General features: G+C 40.4%; 1 protein-coding gene across 1 annotated transcript in view; it reads right to left on the bottom strand.

The window, feature by feature from the left end:
- Positions 1 to 5,827: 5,827 nt before the first annotated feature.
- Positions 5,828 to 26,832, bottom strand: part of IQCM (IQ motif containing M) — a 439,185-nt gene continuing 418,180 nt past the window's right edge. The window contains 1 exon segment of the mRNA XM_040251672.1: positions 5,828 to 5,943. Coding sequence (XP_040107606.1) covers positions 5,828 to 5,943 — 116 coding nt within the window.

Below are 26,832 nucleotides of genomic sequence, written 5' to 3'. Positions count from 1 at the left end.
TTTCAATTTGCATTTCCCTGATAATTCATGATATTGAATGATTTTCATGGTCATCTGACTATCTTCCTCAGAAAAATGTTTGAGTCCTCCTCTTTGTTCTTCTTTTTCAAGATTCTTTGGCACGTCAAGGTTTTCTGTGGTTCCCAGGTGGCACAGTGGTAAAGAATACACCAGCCAGTGCAGGAGATGCAAGAGACACGGGTTCAGTCCCGGGGTCAGGAAGATACCCTGGAGAAGGAAATGGCAATCCATTCCAGTACTCTTGCCTGGAGAATCCCATGGACAGAGGAGCCTGGTGGGCTATGGTCCCTGGGGTTACAAAAGAGCCAGACATGACTGAACTACTAAGCACATACAAATTTTAGGTTTGTTTCAGCTATGTGAAAAGTGTCATTGGTGTTTTGACAGGATTGCATTGAATCTGTAGGTCTCCTTTAGTAGTATAGACATTTTAACATTTTGAAGAATCAAGATTGCCGGGAGAAATATCAATAACCTCAGATATGCAGATGACACCACCCTTATGGCAGAAAGTGAAGAGGAACTAAAAAGCCTCTTGATGAAAGTGAAAGAGGAGAGCGAAAAAGTTGGCTTAAAGCTCAACATTCAGAAAATGAAGATCACGGCATCCGGTCCCATCACTTCATGGGAAATAGATAGGGAAACAGTGGAAAAAGTGTCAGACTTTATCTTTTGGGCTCCAAAATCACTGCAGATGGTGACTGCAGCCATGAAATTAAAAGACGCTTACTCCTTGGAAGAAAAGTTATGACCACACTAGATAGCATATTCAAAAGCAGAGACATTATTTTGCCGACTAAGGTCCATCTAGTCAAGGCTATGGTTTTTCCAGTGGTCATGTATGGATGTGAGAGTTGGACTGTGAAGAAGGCTGAGCGCCAAAGAATTGATGCTTTTGAACTGTGGTGTTGGAGAAGACTCTTGAGAGTCCCTTGGACTGCAAGGAGATCCAACCAGTCCATTCTGAAAGAGATCAACCCTGGGATTTCTTTGGAAGGAATGATGCTAAAGCTGAAACTCCAGTACTTTGGCCACCTCATGGGAAGAGTTGACTCATTGGAAAAGACTGATGCCGGGAGGGATTGGGGGCAGGAGGAGAAAGGGACAACCGAGGATGAGATGGCTGGATGGCATCACTGACGCGATGGATGTGAGTCTGAGTGAACTCCGGGAGATGGTGATGAACAGGGAGGCCTGGTGTGCTGCGATTCATGGGGTCGCAAAGAGTCGGACACGACTGAGCGACTGAACTGAAGCACAGTATGTATTTCTATTCATTTGTATTATCTGAAATGTTACCTCATCAATATCTTATAGTTTTCAGAGAACAGGTCTTTCACTGCCTCAGTTATTCCTACGTTTTTTTATTCCTTTTGATGTAATTGTAAATGAGATTGTTTTCTTAATTTCGCTTTCTGATCATACATTGCTCCTGCCGCTGCTGCTAAGTCGCTTCAGTCGTGTCTGACTCTGTGCGACCCCAGAGACGGCAGCCCACCAGGCTCCTCCGCCCATGGGATTTTCCAGGCAAGAGTGCTGGAGTGGAGTGTCATTGCCTTCAAAGCACCAGGTTTCTGTAATTAATTTTGTACCATGCAACTTTACTGAATTCCCTGACTAATTCCACTTTTGAGTGTGTGTGTGGCATCTTTATGACTCTCCATATGTAGCAGTATCATGTCACCTGCAAATGGTGACAGGTGTACACCTTCCTTTCCCACTTGGATGCCTTTTATCTCTTCATCTGCGTGGCTAGGACTTCCAATACTATATTTTAAAAAATAGCAATAAATGTGTGGGCAGAATGGCATCCTTGTCTTATTCCTGACCTTAGAGGAAATGCTTTCCGCTTTTAACTGTTGGGGATGTTGTTGGCTGACTACCACTAGCTTTTTGGTCCCCAGGTGGAGTCGCAGCTACTTCCTGCCTCTTCAGGAGGCTCTCCAAGATCACGAGTGAGTCTGATCCAGGCACCTTTCAAACTACTGCCTCTGCACTGGCTCTTGGAGCAAGTGAGGTTTTGTGTGCAACCTTTAAGAGTAGAGTCTTGGTTTCCTAAAGCCTTCACTCCAGTATTCTTGTCTGGGAAATTCCATGGACAGAGAGAGTGACTAACACTCTGCTCTCCTGAGCCTAAGCCCTGTTGCCTTTCAGAGCCAGACTTTTAAAGGCTTGTCTCCCAGTGCAGGACCCTGGGAGGGGAACCTGATGGGGGGCTTAGACCCTTGCCATGTTCCTCGGAGAGGAACTCCTCAGTTATGTTATCCCACCCGCAGCAGGCCATCATGCTAAGGCTCTGGTCCCAAGTAGACCATGTCTATACTGCTCATACCCGTTTCATTGTGGCCCCCTCTTTATATCTTTAGATGTGGAAAATCTTTTCTACTATTCTTCAGATCATTCTCAGAGATGGCTGTTCTATATTTAGCTGGAGTTCACTTCTCACTTTCATGCATTGGAGAGGGAAATGGCAACCCACTCCAGTGTTCTTTCCTGGAGAATCCTAGGGACAGGGGGGCCTGGTGGGCTGCTGTCTATGGGGTCACACAGAGTCAGACATGACTGAAGCAACTTAGCATATAGAGCTATTGGAGAAGGTGAGCTCAAGATCTTCCAAAGCTGCCATCTTGATGCAGACTCCTTATAATATTTTAAACTAGAATGATGACCATTCAAGTGAAAGCATTTGAAATTTTTCCTGTTCCCTAAAATAATGAGGAATGCAATTTACTCCTATGTCCTGAAATGACATATTCTCTTTTTTGATAAAACTAAACTGCATTTCCTAGTCTCACTGCATTTAGATGGAACCAGTTAACAAAATCTCTTCAATAGATATAAGTAATATGTTCCAAGCTCAGATTGAAGCAGTTAAGAAGAGGGTATGCCTTCTCTATGCTCTCTTTTTTATGTGCTGCCTGGCTGTGAAGATTGCAGGTGAAGCCCTCAAGAATGTCAAAGCTATTAAGATGGAAAAAACCCGAATGTTTAAAATAATGCATGGGGCAGTACCTGCTGGCTTCTGTTGAATTATGAAGTGAGCAAAAAAGAAGTCATTATTTTAAGCTAATGGTATTAGGAGGATTGTTTCTCAAAGTTATTAACCTACCCAGAATTATACACTTCTCTCAACATAATATGGGCTTCTCTGGGGCTCAGTGGTACAGAACTTGCCTGCTAAGCAGGAGACTCCGGTTCAATCCCTAGGTCAGGAAGATCCCCTGGAGGAGAAAATGGCAACCCAGTGTTCTTGCCTGGAGAATCCCATGGACAGAGGAACCTCATGGGCTACAGTCCACGGAGTCGCAGAGTCGGACGTGACTGAGCATGCACACATGTGCACACATTCCAAAATTCCCTTTTGTGTGAAAGTATCCTGCAAATTCTAAAGTATTTTGCAAATTTAAAATATCTTTGTTATTAACAACATTAATAAAAGTTACACAGAATTCAGTATTTCAATTGTGTGTTCTAGAATGGAAGCTGAGAAAAGGAATGAATCAACAAGGAATAATTCCCTTAAATCTGAATTTTCTGAAAGGTAGTCCATGTTTCAGGGTTGTGGAAGTTTGGCTTTCAACTATTCTGATAGCTTCATTTATTTAGAAAAATATAGATTTATAATAAAATGTAAGACATAAGACAAAGATCATTTAAGAGACGTAAGAAACCTAAATCTTGACCTTCTGTTGTTTCTGCTTTCTTTTCTTAATGCACTTTTATTTAATTTGGCTTAGCTATTTTAAAGATTGTATTACTCTAGTCAGAAGCAGTGTTTTAGAACTCAGCTGGGTCACAGGAACTTTTCTCACCACTCCATTCTAATTTGCAGTTTTGCTATAATAAAAGCCCTAAATATATTGCTACTGTCTAGACATTTTATCTGAAACAAGTGTCCTTTGTAGTCTCAGAGGACTTTTCTATTTTATTTCCAGTAAATCAAAGTCTGTGAAGAGCTTCAGTTCTTATTAAGACATACCCTTCACAGTCCAGTAATCGCCAACAGTGGCAAGCCATTGACAGTTCATTTACATATAAGTGATGACTTCCATCAGGTAGTTGGCTCAAAAACACAATGGACATTTAGAGCATATCCTATATTTCTTGTTCTTTGATGAGCACCAAATGCCAATTTTTGTACAGAAATTGACTATTGAAAAGTGAAGGCTCCTTTTCACTGACCTTACACTGTCTTCTAACTCTGGAGTGGTACGTCAGTGAACTTAATGTAGGATCACACCTCTACAAGGCATTTAGGAGCCCTACTTCAGCTAGCTAAAAATCAAGAAGAGTCAAATGTAGAAAACATGAGACAAGAACAATCACACTTTTTTAAAGGAAAAATAAATTTCTTCGGCATCTGGCTCCCAGTTGTCATCATCATAGCTTAGTTTTCATATTTTATGTTAATAGGTAGTTGTGATATTGTTTTTATATTGTTTTCTCCTATAAATATAGTTGTTATTTGAAACAGTGGCATTCATTACACAGCACTCATTAGGATATCTTATGTTTTAGTTTGTAAGTACCTTTCCTTACATTCTATGCTTTTGCTCTCAATTTTTTGAAATACTGGAGGCAGAAATCTAGCCAATTTTTACCTTAATAATGCTATAAAAAGGAGCAAGCTGATGATCTGTTACCATGCTGGGACTCAACTCATGTGATTATTTAACTGTATATTTTCCAGCTATTTTTCAGTATTGAAGTAAAATGTTTCTCTTTAAAATGAAGCTTTCTCAATTATTAGCAGGGATAATACAGATCACCTAATTTCACAGATAAGCTAACCTCTCTATTTTAGCTCCAGCAATCCTTTTCCCCCCAGTCAGATGTCTTACTGGTAACATTTTCTAATTAGAGTATTAGCATGTGTTTTCGTCCATCTTGGTTCTGGTTTTAGTGGGGCCCTGACTTTACGTGATTCTTGTAATTAGTTTTTCTGAAGATTTCATTCTAGTAATTTCCATATTTACAGCAAACTCCATTGCATAAAGTAATCTGAGGGATTAAAAAAAAAAAAAAAAAACCCTAAGTGTCTGTTACAGAGTAACAGATTAGGGTGAGGACTGGGAAAATGGAGCGCCTGTCGCGCAGTCCCTGCCTCTCTCTTCGTGCCAAGTCACTGTGCTGTGCATGGATTATGTTCCTCTATGTTCACACCTTCACTTATTTCTCCAATCTCATTCACAGATGAAAGGAGAAACAGAGGGACAAGGGAAGGAATGATGGATAGATGGATGGATGATGGACAGATCGATACATTTAAATTCAAGGTTCTTAAGGGACTGGCATTAGCCACTGTGCATCAGAGCTTTTCCAAATTAGGCAGGGAACTCAGGAATACTACATATTAACTCTCAGTTGCTCACTTTCAAGTGAGCAATAAGATAGGGGAACCATAATATGATAGCTACACTAATAAAATAATATATCTTAAAACACATTTTGAGAAATCATTTCTAAAAATGGAAACAAATGTTTAAAAATAAGAATTTTAACTTTTTTATAGCATTTATTGGTACTGGAACAAACCAAATTTGAGTCCAATGAAAGGAATACTTGATACTATGTGATTTCAACTCTATTATGATCAAACAGATGTTATTTATAAAAAAGACCCAATGAATGTTTCATCTGAAGACGTTTAGTAATTATAGACCGTCTTGTTGAAGTTCTTCTTTGGATGTTCAGAGATACTTGTCCTTTTTTCCAGTTGATACAGAATTAATCCATAGCCAATGCTAATCTATGTCTTTGGGGAGATAGATTCAACTCTTAAGGTAACAAAATTGTTTAGAAAACACTATCTTACTTCTCATGATGAATACCGTTGTCTCATTTTCCTTTCTCTTATAGATGCGGCCACCAGCTTTCCAACAATCCGGATGTTAGCTCTTTTGAGTACTGGATGCCCACTTACTGTCAGACAAAATATCTAATTACATTAATGAATTTTAAACTCTATAACGTAATGTATCATGCTTTTGAAATCATCAGATGTTGTAGGGAATCAGTTATGGTGGTGCTAAAACAGATTTGACTTTGACACATCTCCTTCAGGTGCATTCATGACATTATATATCATGACATGAAATTCAGCAAGAATCACCACTGAACCAAAAAGTTGAGAGAAAGGATGGCAGAATCTGGATTCTACCAATATACAGCATACATGAAGTAAGTTAGGTGCAACATATGTATGACCTTAAGAACAACACTGAAAACTTTTGCTTTACAATGAAATCAGTTCTGATACTGATGTTCAAAGCAATACAAAGCATTCTTTGTAGAGATGGCTTGTACTTGATTCATCTTTATGAATGAAATGAGTTCAAATAAGAAATAAAAGGGACTTCCTTGGTGGTCCAATAGTTAAGAATCTACCTCCTCATGCAGGGGACATGGGTTCCACCCCTGGTCAGGGACTTAAGATTGCACATGCCATGGAGCAGCTAAACCCACACACTGCAACTACTGAGCCCACACACCTCAGTTAGAGAACCCTGAATGCTGCAACAAAGACCCAGTGCAGTCAAAGATGTTTTTTTAGAAAAACAAATAAAGCCACAGATTTACTGCAGACACCATTACCCACAGGACTAATTTACAGACATGGGAGTCTATTTTGCCCTGTAAGAACTATTGTTGTTCTTAAATGAAAATATAAATAATTACCCAAAAGAATATTCAAAGTTATGAGAAGAACACTCCTTATTACTAAAAGAAAATAAACGATGATGTGTTGTTAAACAAAAAGCAGAGCATTGTTGTTTTCATGTTTATCTATATTGCCATTAGATAAAGAGCAAGGCTTATACTAACAAAACTAAATTAGACTACAGAGTATTCATAAAACAATTAGTAACAGTAATTTTAATTGCAGGTGTGATCACAGGAAAAGGCCATCACCAACCGGTCTCCTAATATAGTAGTTTGGCTTCCCTGATGGCTCAGAAGGTAAAGAATCCACCTGCAATGTGGGAGACCTGGGTTCAATCCCTGGGTTGGGAAGATACTCTGGAGGAGGGCATGGCAACCCACTCCAGTATTCTTGCCTAGAGAATCCCCATGGACAGAGGAGTCTGGTGGGTCCACAGGGTCACAAAGAGTCAGATACGACTGAGCGACAGCACAATATACTAGTTATACAAGATAAGTGTGTTAGTTCTAAAGATGAGATCTCAAAATACAATGATTTTCTATGGAAATTTTTTAATATTATGCAATACTAATCATACATTTCAATAAGCAGAAAATAGCTGAAATACAGGATTACTCAAAGCAGGTAAAATAGAAGAGAAAGTGAATATAATGGTTGAAGCTCTTGTTCTTAAACATTTGGAAGTGAATCAAAATTTTGAATTTAATACTCAATCTTAGCTTCATTTTTTTTGAAATAGGGATAACATACATTTTGTCTGATTGCTAAAAGAATTCCAAAACATATATCAAGAGATACATATATAACAGAATGAAGTCAGAAAAACAAATACGTATATTAGTGCATATGTGTGGAATATGAAAATATTGGTACAGATAATCATATTTACACAGTAGAACAAGAGACACACACATATGGATACCAAGGGGGAAGAGGGTATGGGATGAATTGGGAGATTGGGATTGACATATATACACTATTGATACTATGTGTAAAATAGATAACCAATGAGAACCAAACATATGGCTCAGGGAACTCTACTCAGTTCTCTGCGGTGACCAAAATGGGAAGTAAATCCAGAAAGAGGAGAGGGGATATGTGTATGCTGTGCTGTGCTAAGTCTCTTCAGTCACGTCCAGCTCTTTGCAACCCCGTAAACTGTAGCCTGCCAGGCTCCTCTGGCCATGGAATTCTCCAGGCAAGAATACTGGAGTGAGTTGCCATGCCCTCCACCAGCAGATCTTCCTGACCCAGGGATCGAACTCATGGCCCCCGCAGCTCCTGCATTGCAAGCAGGTTCTCTACTGCTGAGCCACCAGAGAAGCCAGGATATGTGTATATGTCCAGCTGACTCACTTTACCATGTCTACAATGTTGCTAAAACAACATTGTAAAGCAACTACACTCCCATAATCTTCTTTTAGAAGAGACTTATTTGCAACAATAATGTATTAATATTGACTCATCAGTTAAAACAAATATACCACCCTAATGCAAGGTGTTAATAACAGGGACCCGGAGGAGGCAGTTGTAAGTGAGAGAGTATAAGGGAACGTTGTACTCTCCAGGAATAGTTCCATAAACCTAAAATCCCTCAAATACAAAAAGCCTATTAGTTAAAAATGTGTCTGACAATTCATAAGTATTCAAAATATAGTTGCTGAATTATTATTTATACTGAAATTATAATATAGGTAGGCTTTATAAAGAAATCCCACTAACAATTACATGACATAATAAAAAATGTGTATCGATTGGTCTCTGCCCCCCGTTTCTGGCACAAAGCTCCTAAAACACAATTTCCTAAGTGATAGCAGCGTTGAGAGCACCTTTGGTTCCAATGAGGTAACTGGGTGGGCTCCAGGAAGGGTGCTGGTCACCAGCCATGATTAGAAGTTTAGAGCTTTTAGTCCCCCCACCAACACTTCTCCAGGGAGAGACAAGGGCTGGAAATGGAATTAATGGTCCATCACGCCTATGTGATGTTCTTCCCTGGTGGCTTACAGGGTAAAGAATCTGCCTGCGGTGCAGGAGACCTGGGTTCGATCCTTGGGTCAGGAAGATCCCCTGGAGAAGGGAATGGCAACCCACTTCAGTATTCTTGCCTGAAGAATCCCATGGACAGAGGAGCCTGGCGGGCTACAGTCCCTGGGGGTTGCAAAGTGTCCCACAAGACTGAGCGACTAACACTTTCATGCCTATGTGATAAAGCCTCTGTAAAAATCCCAGTAGTGTGGGGTTCAGAAAACTTCCAGGTGGGTGAAAACTCAGACTGGGAGGGTGATGCCACAAGGACAGAAGTAGGGGGCTCTCCCAGATCTCACCCTCCTGATCTTGCCCACTGGCTGTTCTTTGGTATCTTTTATCCCATCCTTCAATAAAATAGTAAATGTAAGGAAGTGTTTCCCTGAGTTCTGTGAGCTGCTTTAGCAAATTAATAAAACCTGAGGGGGGTGGTCATGAGAATCTCTGATTTGTAGCCAAGTTGAGCACAAGTTGGGGTAACTTGATGATCTACTACTTTTTAAAGAATATTTCTTTATTCGGTTGCCCTGGGTATGAGTTGCAGCATGCAAGATCTTCACTGTTGCACATGTGATCTTTAGTTGCAGGATGCAGACTCTTAGGTGTGGCATATGGGATCTAACACCTTACCCAGGGATAGAATCCAGCCCCCTTGCATTAGCACAGTGAAGTCCTGATGACCTACTATCAATTGGCATCTAAAATGGGAAATTGTCTCCTGGAGTGGAGCCCTGAGCCTAGGGGATCTGATTGGGAGTTGATACTCCCTCCAGGTAGACTCTACCGGAACTGAATAAGACTGTAGGATTCCCAGCTGATGGCAGAGAATTGCTTGTTGACATGGGGAAAAAATCCCACATATTGAAATTGCCTACTAGAATCTTAGCTGCTGACCTGAAGTGGGACTGGGAGCAGAATCCTAAATTGCATAATTTGTTATTTCATAAATATTTCAATTAAATAAAGGATCATTCATATTAGGGAGGATAAAAATGTAAGTATACATGATATATTTTTAATCATTCAAAGTAAATATTCTTGACCTTCATTTTTCTTATATGGTGAGACAGATTCAGAAAACAATCGCCTTGATTAAAAATACTCAAATCTTGAATAAAATATTAAATATATTTTAAGCTGCATTGCTGAATTGGCAGAGAAGGAAGACAATAAAGGCCCCCTCCCCCAAAAAAAGTAAAATGAGTAACCTCAGTGGATATTTGGGCTTCCTAGGTGGTGCTAGTAAGCCTAGCTAAAGAACCTGCCAACACAGGTAGACGTGAGAGACTCGGGTTTGATCCCTGGGTCGGGAAGACCCCCTGGAGGAGGGCATGACAACCCACTCCAGTGTTCTTGCCTGGAGAATCCCATGGACAGAGGAGCCTGGGGAGCTACAGTCGATAGGGTCGTGCAGAGTTGGACATGACTGAAGCAACTTAGCATGTACCCACAGTGGATATTGTCAAAGTGCTGAAGCCAGTTTACTTCTGGTGTTCTGAGGTTTTCTGCTGAGCCCTGGATGTCTGAAAAGGAAATTAGAAAAAAGAAATAAAGAAAGCTGAGCACCAAAGAATTGATGCTTTTGAACTGTGGTGTTGGAGAAGACTCTTGAGAGTCCCTTGGACTGCAAGAAGATCCAACCAGTCCATCCTAAAGGAAATCAGTCCTGAACATTCACTGGAAGGACGGATGCTGAAGCTGAAACTTCAATCCTTTGGCCACCTGATGCAAAGAGCTGACTTACGGGAAAAGACCTTGATGCTGGGAAATATTGAAGGCAGGAGGAGAAGGGGATGACAGAGAATGAGATGTATGGATGGTATCACCAATTCGATGGACATGAGTTTGAGCAATCTCTGGGAGTTGGTGAAGGACAGAGAAGCCTGGCATGCTGCAGCCCATGGGGTAGCAAAAAGTCAGACATGACTGAGTAACTGAACTGGAACTGGGTGTCTGAGCTACAGCTTTGTGAGGGGAAAAGCATCAAGAAGCAAAGCTTAGAGTTCACTCAAAATGGGGAGCCCAGCAGGAGACCACAATGGAAGGCATGGGCCCAGAGGGTTACACCATCAGAGTAGGTGGGATAATATCAAAAAAAGAAAGAGAGTGAGAGAGAGAGAGGAGGGAGGGAAAGGGAAGGGAAGAAAAGAGAAGAGAACATTTTAAAGAAGAGGAGCAAGGAAACTTTCCCTTTTTCATGAGGCAGGGTAGATGGAGCAGAGCCTCAAAGCTGCCATTGGTTTGAAACCCCAGTTCATGGCACCTATGTGATCGAAAATACCTTAAATAAATTTAGAGTTTGCTGGGTCCCAAGGACAAATAAAAAACCTTCTCTAGATGAAAACAACTTCAACCAAGACCTTTAAACTATGTCATAGAAGCTTCAAGCAAAGGACTCAAATCTCTGGGCCTGGATTTCCTTATATAGAAAACAGAGATGGTAATTGTATCTACTCTATAGGATAATAGTGAGAATAAGTGAGATGCCAGAGGGAAAACACCTGGCCCACAGGAGGTACTCAGTAATTAGGCCATCCTGTTTCTTCTTTTGGCTCTGTGAAGTCTTCTACAGAGATGTTCACCTATTGTATGACAAGAACCCATTTTAGGAACATTTGTAATTTTTTAATACCTTCTGGAAATCTCTTTTTATCAACACTTAAACTTGGTCCTCAATAAAAAGTGCTGATCGATCTTGTCCAAAAAAAAAATAATAATAATATGTCATAGAAACATTTTATAAACCCCTATATGCTATAATTCATTTTAAATAAAAAAGCAGGTTACAAAGCAATATCATATAGATCCCAAGTTTTTGTTTTAAAGTTATACACATAGGAAACCATGTACAGTATTTAATACCAAAATATTCACAGTGGAATTATAATTTAGCTTTAGTCTTTCTGCTTATCTGTATTTTCAACAGAATATAGTATTTACATAAAATAACAATATTAGACATTGTCAAGTTTCTAGATTGGAATATGGAGAAGGAATTGGCAACCCACTCCAGTATTCTTGCCTGAAGAATCCCAGGGACAGAGGAGCCTGGTGGGCTGCCATCTATGGGGTCACACAGAGTCAGACACGACTGAAGCAACTTAGCAGCAGCAGCAGCAGATTGGAATATATGGTAAAAGTCACTTTTATTATAAATAATGAATAAGTAATCAGAAGTTAGATCTTTGCTGATATTTAATAATTTGAATAAATGACTTCAACTTGAGAAAATAATCCAATAAAAACAGACAACATGCTTAATACTCACTTAATAGGCTGTCTTTTCAGAAAACAGAAAATAGATTTTCCCCAAAGGTTCAAAGTAAGCTTTTGCTCCCTGTTTTCTTTGAAACCACCTCCATGTTTTTATGTTCACAAGTCTGTTTTATGATTTTTCATGCCATTTCTCTGACCCAGTCAAGGTTATATATTATTCTACATTACTGGCTACTTTCGTCAGTGTTTCAAAATGAACGTTTGTATAGCAACTTGGAAAGAAAACAAACATAGATTGTGTTAGAAAATGAAACACACATTTAGGGCACTGAGGATCTGTTTAGTCCTATCTGTTTGGGTTCATGCTAAGTGTTAGGAGGTGGTGTAAAAGGCATGAGTTGAGCCCTTTCTGGGCCTTCATTTCCTAATCCAGAAAGAAAACAAAAAAATTGCAATTATTATGCTACTCATAGACATTTAGTCTAAAAAATAAAAGTATCTACCTAACGTAGTATAATGGCCCTGCCCACCAGAAAATTATCATAGTCAATATAAAGCAAAAATATAGTCTGGGAGTATAATTGCTCTATAATGCTGTGTTCCTGCTGTACAATGAGGTGAATTAGCTATAGACAGACATACATCCCATCCCTGTCGAGGTCCTCTCCCACCCCCCATCCCACTCCCGCAGATCCTCACAGAGCACCGAGCTGAGCCCCCTGTGCCATACAGAAGCTTCCCACTAGCTAGCTATTTTACACATGGCAGTGTATATATTTCAATGCTGCTCTCGCAATTTATGTCACCCTCCCCTTTCCCCTACTTTGTCTAAAAGCCCATTCTCTATGTCTTAAAAGGATAACCAACAAGGACATACTGTATAGCCCAGGGAACTCTGCTCAACATTATGTAACAACCTAAATGGGCAAAGAATTTGAAAAACAATAGATACATCTACCTGTGTAACCAAATCACTCTGCTGTACACCTGAAACTATCACAATACTCTTAACCAATTACGTGTGTGTGTGTTTCAGACATGTCCGATCCTGTGCAACCCTATGGAATGTAGCCGACAGGCTCTGCTCTCCATGAGGTTCTCTAGGCAAGAATGCTGGAGTGGGTTGCCATTTTTTCCTCCAGGGTAATCAACTATACTCCGATATAAAACAAAAGTTAAAAAATATAGTCCTGGATGAGAAACCATTAAGGACATAGTTATATTTGCATATCAGAGATCCAACTTTGAACCTCGGTTTTGTGCATCTTAGAATTTCAAACAGAAATATATCCAAGAAGATTGGCAGAATAAATTCTCTAGGCATCTCTGCAATGAGAGACCAAGATATTTTCTTGGGGAAAAATTCTTAATACGAGAAGAGTGAGCTGAATATTTTCATCTTGGTCCAATAAGACAGCAGCCATGGCAGGGATGATGGGTGGTTTTATATGCTCTGAGCTGCCTCTTAACTGAGAAGACTTTGCCTTGTGTCCCTGACTCCCTTCTTCCTCATCCTCCCACTCACCAGGGAGAGGCCTCGTGAAAGGAAGACCCAAATGAGCGCTATTGTTTCCTACACCATGCTCTCAGAGCACTGAGAGTACAGGGCATCAGTGCTCTGAGATTGAGGGAACTGGGGTGCGAAAGCCAGGAGAGGGGCTTTTCTCTTCAGCAGGTTGGCCTGGGCCCATGTGGGACCCGCACAGCATGGCCTGGGCAGGCACTGGTGGCCGCAGCAGCAGCAGGACACCCCCATCAGGCTTCCTGAGCTTCAGAGTGGCCGCAGCGCATAGCGCTGACAGGGGCTGGGGCAGGGATGAGGGGGAGTCCATGCTGGAGCCCAGAGCGGGGCACAGGTGAGACATCTTAGGAGAACTTCTAGAAATAGCTTCTGTAATGGGGGCTGCTTGCAAAGAGGCCGGAGGCTGCCTAACAGTAGTAGAAAATTCTACAGGCCACTATTTGGAGACTATATATGTATCTGCATGGATGCTGCGTGCTAAGTCACTTCAGTTGTGTCCGACTCTTTGCGACCCTATGGACTGTAGCCCACCAGGCTCCTCTGTCCATGGGATTCTCCAGGCAGGAATCCTGGAGTGGGTTCCCATGCCCTCCTCATGTATCTACATATAAATCTATGTGTAAGTCATGTGTACACATATATCTGGCCATCTGACCGAAGGATGCCTAAGGTCAACTACATACATGCGTATATGTAGTTGGATATTGTTTTGAAATACCCAAGTTGGACAGAGGAGCCTGACAGGTTCAGTCCATAGGGTTGCAAAGAGTCAGACACGGCTGAGAGACTTAGCACACAGGCACACACCAATGGCTTCCTTGAGGGTGACTAAAAGTAATCACCTCATTTCTGATGAGTATCAGTCTTGAAATAGTGAAAAAATTATAAAAACTAATACATATTCTATTCTTGAGTCTTTAAGTAATCAGCTCTCTCATTAGTTATCTGTAAAGAGAAATGGATAACATATAGCTATTTAATAAACATAGCCATTTAAAATGAGGTGAATAATTTTGTGACATTCCAGATATGTATTACCCTCAGGCAGAAAAGTCCTAGAACAAAAAACACCACTGCATTTCAAGAAGGAGGTTTTAAGCAGTAGCAATATTTTCTAAAGGAGGACTTCTACTTGGAAGACTATGGCTTTGCTTAGAATGTGCAGCATTTGGGGGATTCAAGAAACTGGAATCTGAAGAACTCGGCACGTGGAGCCATATGGTAAGGAAAAACGTGTGATTCCATGAGAATGCTTTCCAACTTAGAGACATGAACTAACAGACTGGTGGGGGAATGAAAGAGGAAATATCCATGAACTCTTGAGAGAGGGCCAGCCGCCCTCACTCTTGTATCTTGCCTAGGGGAAGAGAAAATGGGAATCCTCAATGGCAGAAAACATGAATAGGTGGTGGGAAAATCTGGGAGTAAAGGGTTTTGTTTTGAAGGGGGCAGCAAATCACTCAGGAAACATCATGGGCTCAATATGGCGCCAGAGCAGTGGCTGTGGGCAGCGCCTAGGTGACGGCTCTGCAGCCTGATGTGTGGTGAAGAGAGCTGCTGAGAGCATCCCAAGGGGACACGGGAATTCCGGGCAGGCTGTCTGACTGAAGGATGCCTAAGGTCAGGATATATGAGCTTCACTGCTGAGGCTGTGGCGATATGAATACTTGGGGCCAGTGTGTGGTTCCTGAGGTCCAGGTGGTGTGATTCACACCACAAGCGGCCAGCAAGGAGGAAAGATCGCGTTGAGGATGTCTCTCAAGATGAAAGGAAATGAAAAAGCAGGCTTGTTATAAATGGGCTCCTGACATAAAGTAAGACTAAATGATAAAATTAGATGGCATAATATAAACAATGAATAGCATAAAAACAGAAAAGATAGAAAAAGAGCTTACAGAACATTGACATGAAAGAAATCAGTCTGGGAAACATTTCTAATTTTAATCAGACTGATTAATTTGAATCAGTTTGGGAAATATTTAGCAGGGAAATATTTTCCATGTGAAAGAGTTGACTGTATACTATGCAATCAGGAAATACAGCTTTCACCAAAAGTCATGTCAACTCCCTGAAAGGGGTAGGGCGAGGGGAAAGGAGCTTACCTAAGTAACTTTGGAAAACAATGCTTTGATCAGACTTCTGAAGGCTAAAGACAAAATGCAGATGGACTGACACAGAAGGAGAGATACAGACAAGATTACAACTATGTGTACAAACAGAGGTTTGCATTCCTATGTGTGTTCCCTAGAATTGTCCACTGGGAGAGCCTGGAAACAGTGATACCTCAGTAGCAATGAGCACACCCAGTGCCCAGATTTTGGTCTCTAAAGATTACTCTCCAATAAAGGGAACCAAGACTTCTGGAAAAATGGTTGGTTCTAGGACTAGGGCAAGTACTACAAGATGAGTCTGTAGAACCTTGTGTTGCCTAAGGCAGCATTAAAAAAACTGAGAAACCAACCTGAAAAAAACTCCCGATGGCTAATGCTGGAACAATTTGAACAAGAACAACAGAATAATGTAGTTTTAGATTGTAACTTGTATTAGGAAATAAATATACATAAGTAAATATTGATGAAAATATCTAGTAATTCTTAACAATTTATGTAGAAACTCCCATCTCCAGGCAAAAGCTTTATTCCTCCATTCCTCCCCACTTCCTCCCCCCGGTGTCAGTGGACTTAGTTACAAGCTTTCAATAAATAGACTGCAGAAGGTGGTTGAGAAGAAAGTAACTAAAGTATGTCTATATATATCTCCCTATTTCCATAAATAGTAAGTAGAGAAACCTGACAAACAATACCTTGATCAGGTGATTGAGGATAATATCACTGCAGATCAGTCATATTGACAACATGTTCCTGCTGATACGATGTGGTGAGAAAGGCACTTCACCTCTGTGAAATTCTTTAAAAATGTATAATTTCAGCATTTAAAAAAGAATAAGAAGAACAAGGATAACAGATGTCACTTTAGTGTACCTTTATTCTTTGCCAGGCAATGTGCTGAGTGCTTTATTTATATTATCTTTCTCTTTGTACCAATACCTAATGCTAAAATTATTACTATTTTACGTAAGACTCATATCAATGACATGTTTTATCAGGCTATAAGTAATTCTTGATCCATATATGGATTGCAGAACATTTGATAACAACTCATTGGAAATCATAGTTGTTTAAAAAATTTCAACCCATAAATCATTTTCTTGTTATACATATGTATTGTGCAATGCTTATCACAATCAAGTTAATTAACATACGTTTATCCTCTCCCAATGAAGCATCCCTCTCACACCCCCATCCCACCCCTCTGGGTCATCACAGAGCTCACCACAGAGCTGAGCTCCATGTGCTATAGAGTAGCTTCCCACTGGCTATCTATTTTACACACGGTCATATATACACGGGACTTCCCTGATGGCTCAGTGGTAAAGAATCCACCCGTAATGCAGGAGCCACAGGAGCTGCAGGTTTGATCTCTGGGTGGGGAAGATCCCCTGGAAGAGGGACTGAAGTGACTTAGCAATTTTAATATATAACCGAGGTCATTTTTCCTCTGTATTTTTGTTTTTTTGAGTACTATCTTGCCTGCTTCTAAATATGTAGTTTTCTAGATTTCCTCTCAGATTTATTTATTTGCTCATTTTTATTTATTTATTTACTTAATTACTTAGCGCTCCGCAGGTGGTGCTAGTGGTAAAGAATCCACCTGCCAGTGCAGAAGATGCAGTTTCGAGCCATGGGTTGGAATGACCCCCTGGAGTAGGGACTGGCACCCTTCTCCAGTATTCGCGCCTGGAAAATTCCATGGGCAGGGAAGCCTGGCAGGCTACAGACCATGGAGCTGCAAATAGTTGGACACAAGAAGCACATAGTTACTTACTTACTTACACATCTATTTATTTATTTAGATGCTTGTTCAGTTTTCACAATTGACTCTTTTTGTATCTATCGATATTATATGATTTTTCTCCCTAAAAGTCTTGATGTAATGAACTATGGAAGTAAAATTCTCAATTCTTAATATGGTATCATCCTTCTTTTTGGAACAGAATGTTTAATAGACAGCTAGAACAACTTACTTGTCTCCAAGTACTCTGTACTCATGACTAAGTATGTGTCAAAATGGCAAAGAATGCCAACCTCTTTCACCTTGTCTGAAACTTTTTTGGATCTTTCAGACCCAGTTACAAGACATCCACTCTCGGTAGGAGCCCCTCAACCAGGTTTATATAAAAATGGCCAGGATGGCTTCCACGACCTGGCTTTCATTTTCTGACCAGGGGTGTAGCAGTGAGGCTTTGAACAAAGACATTACAGATGGAAACACAAGAGCAATTTTAGTTTTCAAATGGAAATTCATCATCGGATTTCTTTAAGGGGGTGATAGAAAAAGACAAGAAAATATAAGCAGAAGACTTTAGAATCTATATAAAACATATAAGTAAGAGATTCCTCTGAACTGATGTACATCCTAATATTCCAAACAAGTATGTGAGCTAAACTCAAGAAGGAGGTCCATCTAAAGAAAACACATTTTGAATCCTAGGGGAAAAATGGATACAAATGCATCTTATCCCAAGTGTTCTCCTTAATTTAGCATATCCCTTGACCTTCCTTGGTTTTCCATCTCCTTGTCATAAAATGAAAGTGGTACGGTATTACTATAATAATCTACTTAGAAATAAACATGTACATCATTATTAATTTTAGTCTACGTTAGGACAACACCAGAGCGAAGACTCAGACTGCTGATTGTCCTCTGAGAAAAAAGAAAATTAAAATGTTTCAAGATATGTGCATATTGGAAAAAAAAAGGTTCAAACCATTTGTGTTACATAATCTATTGAGGTCTTACTGAAATCCAATCGAACTTAATGGGATTTAGATAAGGACAGACTTTTCAAAGCAGGATGGTCTATATCTCACCAGGAAGTGATTAACATTCCTGTGATATTTTTGTTGTTCAGTTGCTAAGTCCTGTCTAACTCCTTGAAACCCCATGGACGGCAGCACAACAGGCTTTCCAGTCTTTACTATCTCTTGGAGTTTGTTCAAACTCATGTCCATTGAGTTGGTGATGATATTCAACCATCTCATCCTCTGATGTCCCCTTCTCCTCCTGCCATCAATCTTTCCCAGCATCAGGGTCTTTTTCAGTGAGTCAGTTCTTCACATCAGGTGGTCAAAGTATTGGAGTTTCAGCTTTAGCATTAGTCCTTCCAGTGAATATTCAGGGTTGATTTCCTTTAGGAATGCCAGTCCTTGCTGTCCAAGGGACTCGCCAGCATCTTCTCCAGCACCACAATTTGAAAGCATCACTCAGCCTTCTTTATGGTCCAACTCTCACATCCATACACAACTACTGAAAAAACCATAGCTTTAACTATACAGACCTTCGTTGGCAAAGTGATGTCTCTGCTTTTTAATATGATGTCTAGATCTGTGACAGCTTTCTTTCCCTGGTGGCTTAGACGGTAAAGAATCTGCCTGCAGTGCAGGAGACCAAGTACAACACCTGGGTCAGGAAGATCCCCTAGAGAAGGGAATAGCTACCACTCTAGTATTCTTCCTGGGGAGAATTCCATGGATAGAAGAGCTTGGTGGGCTACAGTCAGTAGGAGACACAAAGAGTTGGACATGATTGAGCAACTAAGACAACATTTTTGGAACAAAGCAATTTGGAGAATCAGAAAGACCAGAATTCAGATACTGGCACTACTAGCTTAGCATTTCTGTGTTCTTAGGAAAGATGAGTTTGTTTTTCTTTAACTGAAAAATGAAGATAAGAAGAGTACCTACCTAAAAGGATTAGTACAGGAATTTAATGAGAAAATACATATAAAGTACTTGATTTAGATTTGAATGCACCATAACTTCTTGATAAATTATAGCTGCTATCATTGCCATTCTCTCTCTCTTTCCTTTTTTTTTTTGGTCATCCTTCACTGAGATAGAGATTAGTTTACCATCATCTGCCTTAGTATGTATTTATTTATTTATTGGGTATATATATTTTTTTAAGTAGTATGCTTGCTATATGAATGCAACTTTAAGACAAGCAAATAATCTCCTCTAATGGATTAGCAAATTGTTTCCTCTAACCTTTTCTTAATATTCTCCATTTACCATAGATGTGTCTACATTCTGATGTAAAGATCATGAAATGTGTAATTTTCCTCCATTCTGATTGGTTTTCAACACACAATGCTAGCTCCCCTGCCCACATACATACCCCAGGTTAGAATTCTGAGGAACAGAAATTCTTCATTTTGTTCAATCTTCTTTGATCAATCAGATAGGTACCTCTCTCTGGTGTACTCACTTCCTGCCGTCTCATTTCTCCCTTCTATTATGAGCAAAACTCTGGAAATACTGAAAGACTCAGGCTGGTAGAGTTCCATTAGTTTCCTTCACCCAGATCTTGAATCTAGGCAATGACAACTTCTCAGCAAGCATATTTATTAAGGTATTTAATCCCTTTCCATACGGGATCCACGTTTCTGGAAAGGCTTAGAGCAGGATGTTCACAGGGTAAGTACCCTCATAGTCACACTTTACCACTAGATGGCACTCCCTTTCACATCAAAGTAAATATGGGGCCACTTCCTACTTCCAAAATGCTCAGGCACTTTTCCTGCACCTGATAAACTTCTAACAGCAACAGTGACTTTGTCACACTGGAAGCAAATAATAATTTCCGGTGTAAGACCAAGTTTAGGCTAGATACGGATAAGAAAAACCCATTTATCTCCACCAACAAGGACCTTATTTGGTGGGAACCCATCTCCAGTGTGCTGAAGCCTACCTGGAGTTTTTCTGTTTCCGAGGGTATCCAGTTCTCCAAACCTCCTCATTCTAGAGATATATAACATCACCTTTTACCTTTACAGACTGTGTTGTCACTATGGGCTCAGACTGGGGTCACCAGCAAGAACTCAGATGGGCTTCCAATTTTGTGATGAAAATCAAGGTTAGTCAATACATCTTTACCACGCAAAACTCCTTATGTAAACACAATCACATTGTTCCTGAGTCTGCAAGATTCATTCTACTATTGCTGACAATTCATGGAAGTTAATTTTCAAGCTGAATATCCAGCATTTTTCTTTCTCAAAGATGCACAGGAATTGAACAGATAAATTCAAGTGATCCACCCCAGAAAAATTTTTGTGGAGCTGAATTCATAGAAGAATCCCAGTTCTAAACAATCTAGGTCATATTAGCATTTCATGCTTCCAAAGACATCCATCCCTAGAGACTGAGTGGCACGTTCTCATCATGACCAAGTCCTTTTTCTTTATTTGATGCTTCTTGTACTCTTGCCTGGAAAATCCCATGGAAACAGTCCACAGGGTTGCAAAGAGTCAGACACGACTGAGCGACTTCACTTCGTTTCACTTCATGAATTTCTCAAGTATCTTTTAATTGTTATAATTATTCTAAATCAAGAGAAGTATTATCTTGCTGTGCAAGTTCCACAGCACTGGGCACTTTCTCACATTCTTAGGGGTCCATGTTTGTCTGATATGAACATTCTCTGAACAGAGGAATTTTAAACCTTTCAAAAATTAGGTCTCCATTGAGGCTTGGTTAAAACTCATATCCAGTTGAAAACTTTAAAAAGTACTTCTTTAGGCTTCCTTATTATAGTAAATTTAAGTGATGCTGAATCGATGTGCTTTCTTTCTGGCATTTCATGTCTTAAGTAGGTCATCCTAAACACAATTGTAATTAGCACAAGTTCAGTTTCTTTGATGTCTTTCTCCTTTACAGCATCCTTTGACCAAAAAAAAAAAAAAAAAGAAAAGAAATGTACTCTTGGCTCAATTATAGAGTAATTTTAGTTTTTAGAATTTTATTTATTTATTTTTGGCTGCACTAGGTCTTCATTCCTTGTGCAGACTTTCTCTAGTTGCAGCAAGCAAGGGCTACTCCTTGTTGCTGTGTGCGGCTTCTCATCGAGATGGCTTCTTGTTGCAGAACACGGGCTCTGGGCCAGCAGGCTTCTGTGCCAGCAGCTTGTGGGCAGTAGTGGTGGCGTGTGGGCTCTAGGGCGCATGGGCTTCACTAGCTGTGATTCACAGGCTTAGTTGCTCCGCAGCATGTGGAATCTTCCTGGACCAGGGATCAAACCCGCGTCCCCTGCCTTGGCGGGTGAATTCTGATCCACTGTGCTACCAGGAAAGTCCCCTACAGACTAATTTTAATGCTGAGTATAGCTATTTGGTTTTAAAATTCTAGATTATAGATCCCACAATCTACCCAAATATAATTCAGGGGTTCATGTGATCCCATTTCTGACATAATCTAAGGTAATGATAAAGAATTCTAATTTTTACGCACCATAAGAAAATGCTCATATACACACTATTGTATAAAATAGATAACCCACAAAGACCTATTGTAAAGCACAGGGAACTCTGTTCAGTATTCTATAATAACCTAGATGGGAAAAGAATTTGGGAAAGAATAGATATATGTATATGTAATATATAACTGAATCACTTTGCTGTAAACCTGAAGCCAGCACAACATTGTAAATCAACTATGCGTTTAGTCGCTCAGTCATGTCCGACTCTTTGCAACCCCCTGGACAATAGCTCACTAAGCTCCTCTATCCATGAAACTCTCCAGGCAAGAATACTAGAGTGGTTTGCCATGCCCTCTGCCAGGGGATCCTTCCAACCCAGGGACGGAACTCAGGTCTGCTGCACTGCAGGCAGATTCTTTACCATCTGAGCCACCAGGGAAGCCCAGCTATAGTCCATTATAAAACAAAAATTAAAAACAACAAAATAAATTAAAAAAAAGAAAATGTCCCAAATGTAGCTTCTTAAAAATTATTTAAAAGGAATATTTAGACATCTTTTCAACAGCGACTAATATGGGCTTCCCTGGTAGCCCAGCTGATAAATAATCCATCTGCAATGCAAGAAATTCTGGTTTGATTCCTGGGTTGGGAAGATCTGCTGGAGAAGGGAACAGCTATCCACTCTAGTATTCTGGCCTGGAGAATTCTGTGGACGTTATAGCCCATGGGGTCACAATGAGCTGGACACAACTGAGCAAATTTCACTTTCAACAGCCACTATTTCTATGTATCATCTGAAGCTCGCTTTAAAAATGTTAACTGTTTCTCTGCTCATCAATGCTCTTCAACATCAGTCCTATGAATCATTTTAATTACTATCCTAAACATTTAACCATTCATGGCAGTTGCTTAAAAAAAATTTAAAAAGCTTTTCTCTCTCTTTCATCCAAACACCAAGAAGTGTGTCCAGTCATCCCTATCTCCTCCTTTTATTCCTGTGTGGTTAATATGCATGTGCTCCTGAAACCTGTGATCACCTTACCTCTCTACTTCTGTAATACATCTAGAAGCAAACATAGTAGGAAAAACATGGTCATATCTGGAAAGACAATTTTTTTCCTACTATGATTGATTCTGGGGTAAGACTCAATCTATTTCTACCCCCTTGAATTCTAGGGAATAATATCTGTTGTTCTAACTACTAATGTTATAATGGTTGAATAGAAGAGGAAACTCAGGATTGGAGGAGCTAAGTGTGGTAAGCGGTGAACTGTGAGTGAAAAACCAAGCCTGCATTACTCCAGAGCTTGTTAGTCAGGTAGCATTGAATGGCTGGTTATGAACAATTCTGGGCCATACAACCTAGGTTCAGACCATCACCCTGCTGCTTCCCATCTGTGTAACCTTGAAACAATCTCTCTAGGCTTCAGTTTCTATATTTGCAAAACATAGAGAATGACTGTATTGCTATCTACAGTTGTTGTGGTGATTAAATGAGTTAATACATTAGGAAAATACACACAGCAAAACTGTTTTAATGATTTATCATTAATTTTTACACTGTAGGGGTCAGGAATTTGCTCTAGAGGATGGCATGGCAACCCACTCCAGTATTCTTGCCTGGAGAATCTCTTGGACAGAGCAGCCTGCTGAGCTACACTTAATGGAGCTGCAGAGAGTTGGATATGACTGAAGTGACTTAGCACATGCACACACACATTGCCTTTCAAACTGAAAAACATTTTTTTAAAGTGCAAATTTATTAGTGAAAAAAATATAGATTACTAGTCAATGGCACCCTACTCCAGTGCTCTTGCCTAGAAAATCCCATGGAAGGAGGAGCCTGGTGGGCTGCAGTCCATGGGGTCGCTAAGAGTTGGACATGACTGAGAGACTTCACTTTCACTTTTCACTTTTACATAGGAGAAGGAAATGGCAACCCACTCCAGGGTTCTTGCCTGGAGAATCCCAGGGATGGTGGAGCCTGATAGGCTGCCATCTATGGGGTTGCAGAGAATCGGACACAACTGCAGTGACTTAGCAGCAGCAGCAGCAGTCTCCAATTCAACTTATAAATATGGAGATGACTTGTTTAACAAAGGAATAATTCACTTACCTGACTATTCATGTCAGATACTTTGTCAGTTGAACCCCCAATCAGAGTTTGAAATACATAATAGGTACTTAATGGTGATGATGAGGATGATGATAATAATTGCTAATATTTACGGAGAAGGCAATGGCATCCCACTCTAGTACTCTTGCTGGGAAAATGCCATGGACGGAGGAGCCTGGTAGGCTGCAGTCCATAGGGTCGCGAAGAGTCAGACACAACTGAGTGACTTCACTTTCACTTTTCACTTTCATGCACTGGAGAAGGAAATGGCAACCCACTCCAGTGTTCTTGCCCGGAGAATCCCAGGGACGGGGGAGCCTGGTGGGCTGCCGTCCATGGGGTCACACAGAGTAGGACACGACTGAAGCAACTTAGCAGCAGCAGGAGCACTGAGATGGGGCAATAGGTGCTCACTGGAGGCTGTGACAAGCACTTTCATTATCCCTATTTACAAATGTCTGTCTGAGGAGGCACTACAAATAGCTGTGAAAAGAAGAGAAGTGAAAAGCAAAGAAGAAAAGGAAAGATATACCCATTTGAGTACAGAGTTCCAAAGAATAGCAAGGAGAGATAAGAAAGCCCTCCTTGGTGATCAGTACAAAGAAATAGAGGAAAACAACAGAACGGGAACGTCTAGAGATCTCTTCAAGAGAATTAGAGATACCAAGGGAACATTTCATGCAAAGATGGGCTCGATAAAGGACAGAAATGGTATGGACCTAACAGAAGCAGAAGATATTAAGAAGAGTTGGCAAGAATACACAAAAGAACTGTACAAAAAAGATCTTCACAATCCAGATAATCATGATGGTGTGATCACTCACCTAGAGCCAGAGATCCTGAAATGTGAAGTCAAGTGGGCCTTAGAAAGCATCACTACGAACAAAGCTAGTGGAGGTGATGGAATTCCAGTGGAGCTGTTTCAAATCCTGAAAGATGATGCTGTGAAAGTGCTGCACTCAATATGCCAGCAAGTTTGGAAAACTCAGCAGGGGCCACAGGACTGGAAAAGGTCAGTTTTCATTCCAATCCCAAAGAAAGGCAATGCCAAAGAATGCTCAAACTACCGCACAATTGCACTCATCTCACATGCTAGTAAAGTAATGCTCAAAGTTCTCCAAGCCAGCCTTTAGCAATACATGAACCATGAACTTCCAGATGTTCAAGCTGGACTTAGAAAAGGCAGAGGAACCAGAGATTAAATTGTCAACATCTGCTGGATCATCGAAGAAGCAATAGAGTTTCAGAAAAACATTTATTTCTGCTTTATTGACTATGCCAAAGCCTTTGACTGTGTGGATCACAATAAACTGTGGAAAATTCTTCAAGAGATGGGAATACCAGACCACCTGACCTGCCTCCTGAGAAACCTGTATGCAGATCAGGAAGCAACAGTTAGAACTGGACATGGAACAACAGACTGGTTTCAAATAGGAAAAGGAGTACGTCAAGGCTGTATATTGTCACCCTGCTTAATTAACTTCTATGCAGAGTACATCATGAGAAATGCTGGGCTGGATGAACCACAAGCTGGAATCAAGATTGCCGGGAGTAATATCAATAACCTCAGATATACAGATGATACCACCTTTATGGCAGAAAGTGAAGAAAAACTAAAGAGCCTCTTGATGAAAGTGAAAGAGGAGAGTGAAAAAGTTGGCTTAAAGCTCAACGTTCAGAAAACAAAGATCATGGCATCCGGTCCCATCATTTCATGGGAAATAGATGGGGAAACAGTGGAAACAGTGGCTGACTATTTCTTTGGGCTCCAAAATCACTGCAGTTGGTGATTGCAGTCATGAAATTAAAAGACGCTTACCCCTTGGAAGGAAAGTTATGACCAACCTAGATAGTATATTCAAAAGCAGAGACATTACTTTGTCAGCAAAGGTCCATCTAGTCAAAGTTATGGTTTTTCCAGTGGTCATGTATTGATGTGAGAGTTGGACTGTAAAGAAAGCTGAGTGCTGAAGAATTGATGCTTTTGAACTGTAGTGTTGGAGAAGACTCTTGAGAGTCCCTTGGACTGCAAGGAGACCCAACCAGTCCACCCTAAAGGAGATCAGTCCTGGGTGTTCACTGGAAGGACTGATGTTGAAGCTGAAACTCCAATACTTTGGCCACCTGGTGTGAAGAGCTGACTCATTTGAAAAGACCCTGAATCTGGGAAAGATTGAGGGTGGGAGGAGAAGGGAACAACAGAGGATGAGATGGTTGGATGGCATCACCAACTCAATGGACATGTGTTTGGGTAGACTCCAGAAGAGCTGATGTACAGGGAGGCCTGGCATGCTGCGGTTCATGGGATTGCAAAGAGTAGAACACAACTGAACGACTGAACTGAACTGACAAATGAGAAACCTGATGCTAGCAGGTTAAATATTTTTCTCAAGGTCATGAAGGCAGCACATGCCTAAGCTTGAGCTTCAACCCTCTGGAGTAACCACAGAGCCCACAGAACCTATAGCTGACAATCAAGACATAATTTAATATATTTTCACAAAGATATTTCAATTTTTCATAGTATAGTTGTATTTCTTCAATTTGTCTTTTCATTGCCTTTACATTTTGTATAATCTAAACTTGTACTCTGGTCATAGACTCATAGAATCTGCTAGTGATAATAAGTTTTAGGCACAAAAAATTATCATTTAGTATAAAATGTTCACTGAGTCTTAGAATAAAAAGAACTCCAGAAGATGTACCTATTAAACCAATGGGCATGAAGATGAATAAACTTTAAATATAATTTCCCCAAGAACCCTGTAAGGTAGCTCCGTATGGAAATAAAGTGCAGAGAGGTTAGGAGCAAGTCTAAATTCACAGGGACAGTAAGTGTGAATGGGGATTTCCCACAGATTAGTTTTCCTGAGCTCAAAGTAATTTCCACTAAACTGATCAAAAAATGAGTATTATTTCTCAAGTTTGTCAGATAGGACTTTAATTTTTTTT

Source organism: Oryx dammah, unplaced genomic scaffold, assembly GCF_014754425.2.
Source record: "Oryx dammah isolate SB20612 unplaced genomic scaffold, SCBI_Odam_1.1 HiC_scaffold_12, whole genome shotgun sequence".
NCBI lineage: Eukaryota > Metazoa > Chordata > Mammalia > Artiodactyla > Bovidae > Oryx > Oryx dammah.
Note: the sequence above shows the minus strand (reverse complement) of the source record. Positions and strands in the feature narration are given on the sequence as shown.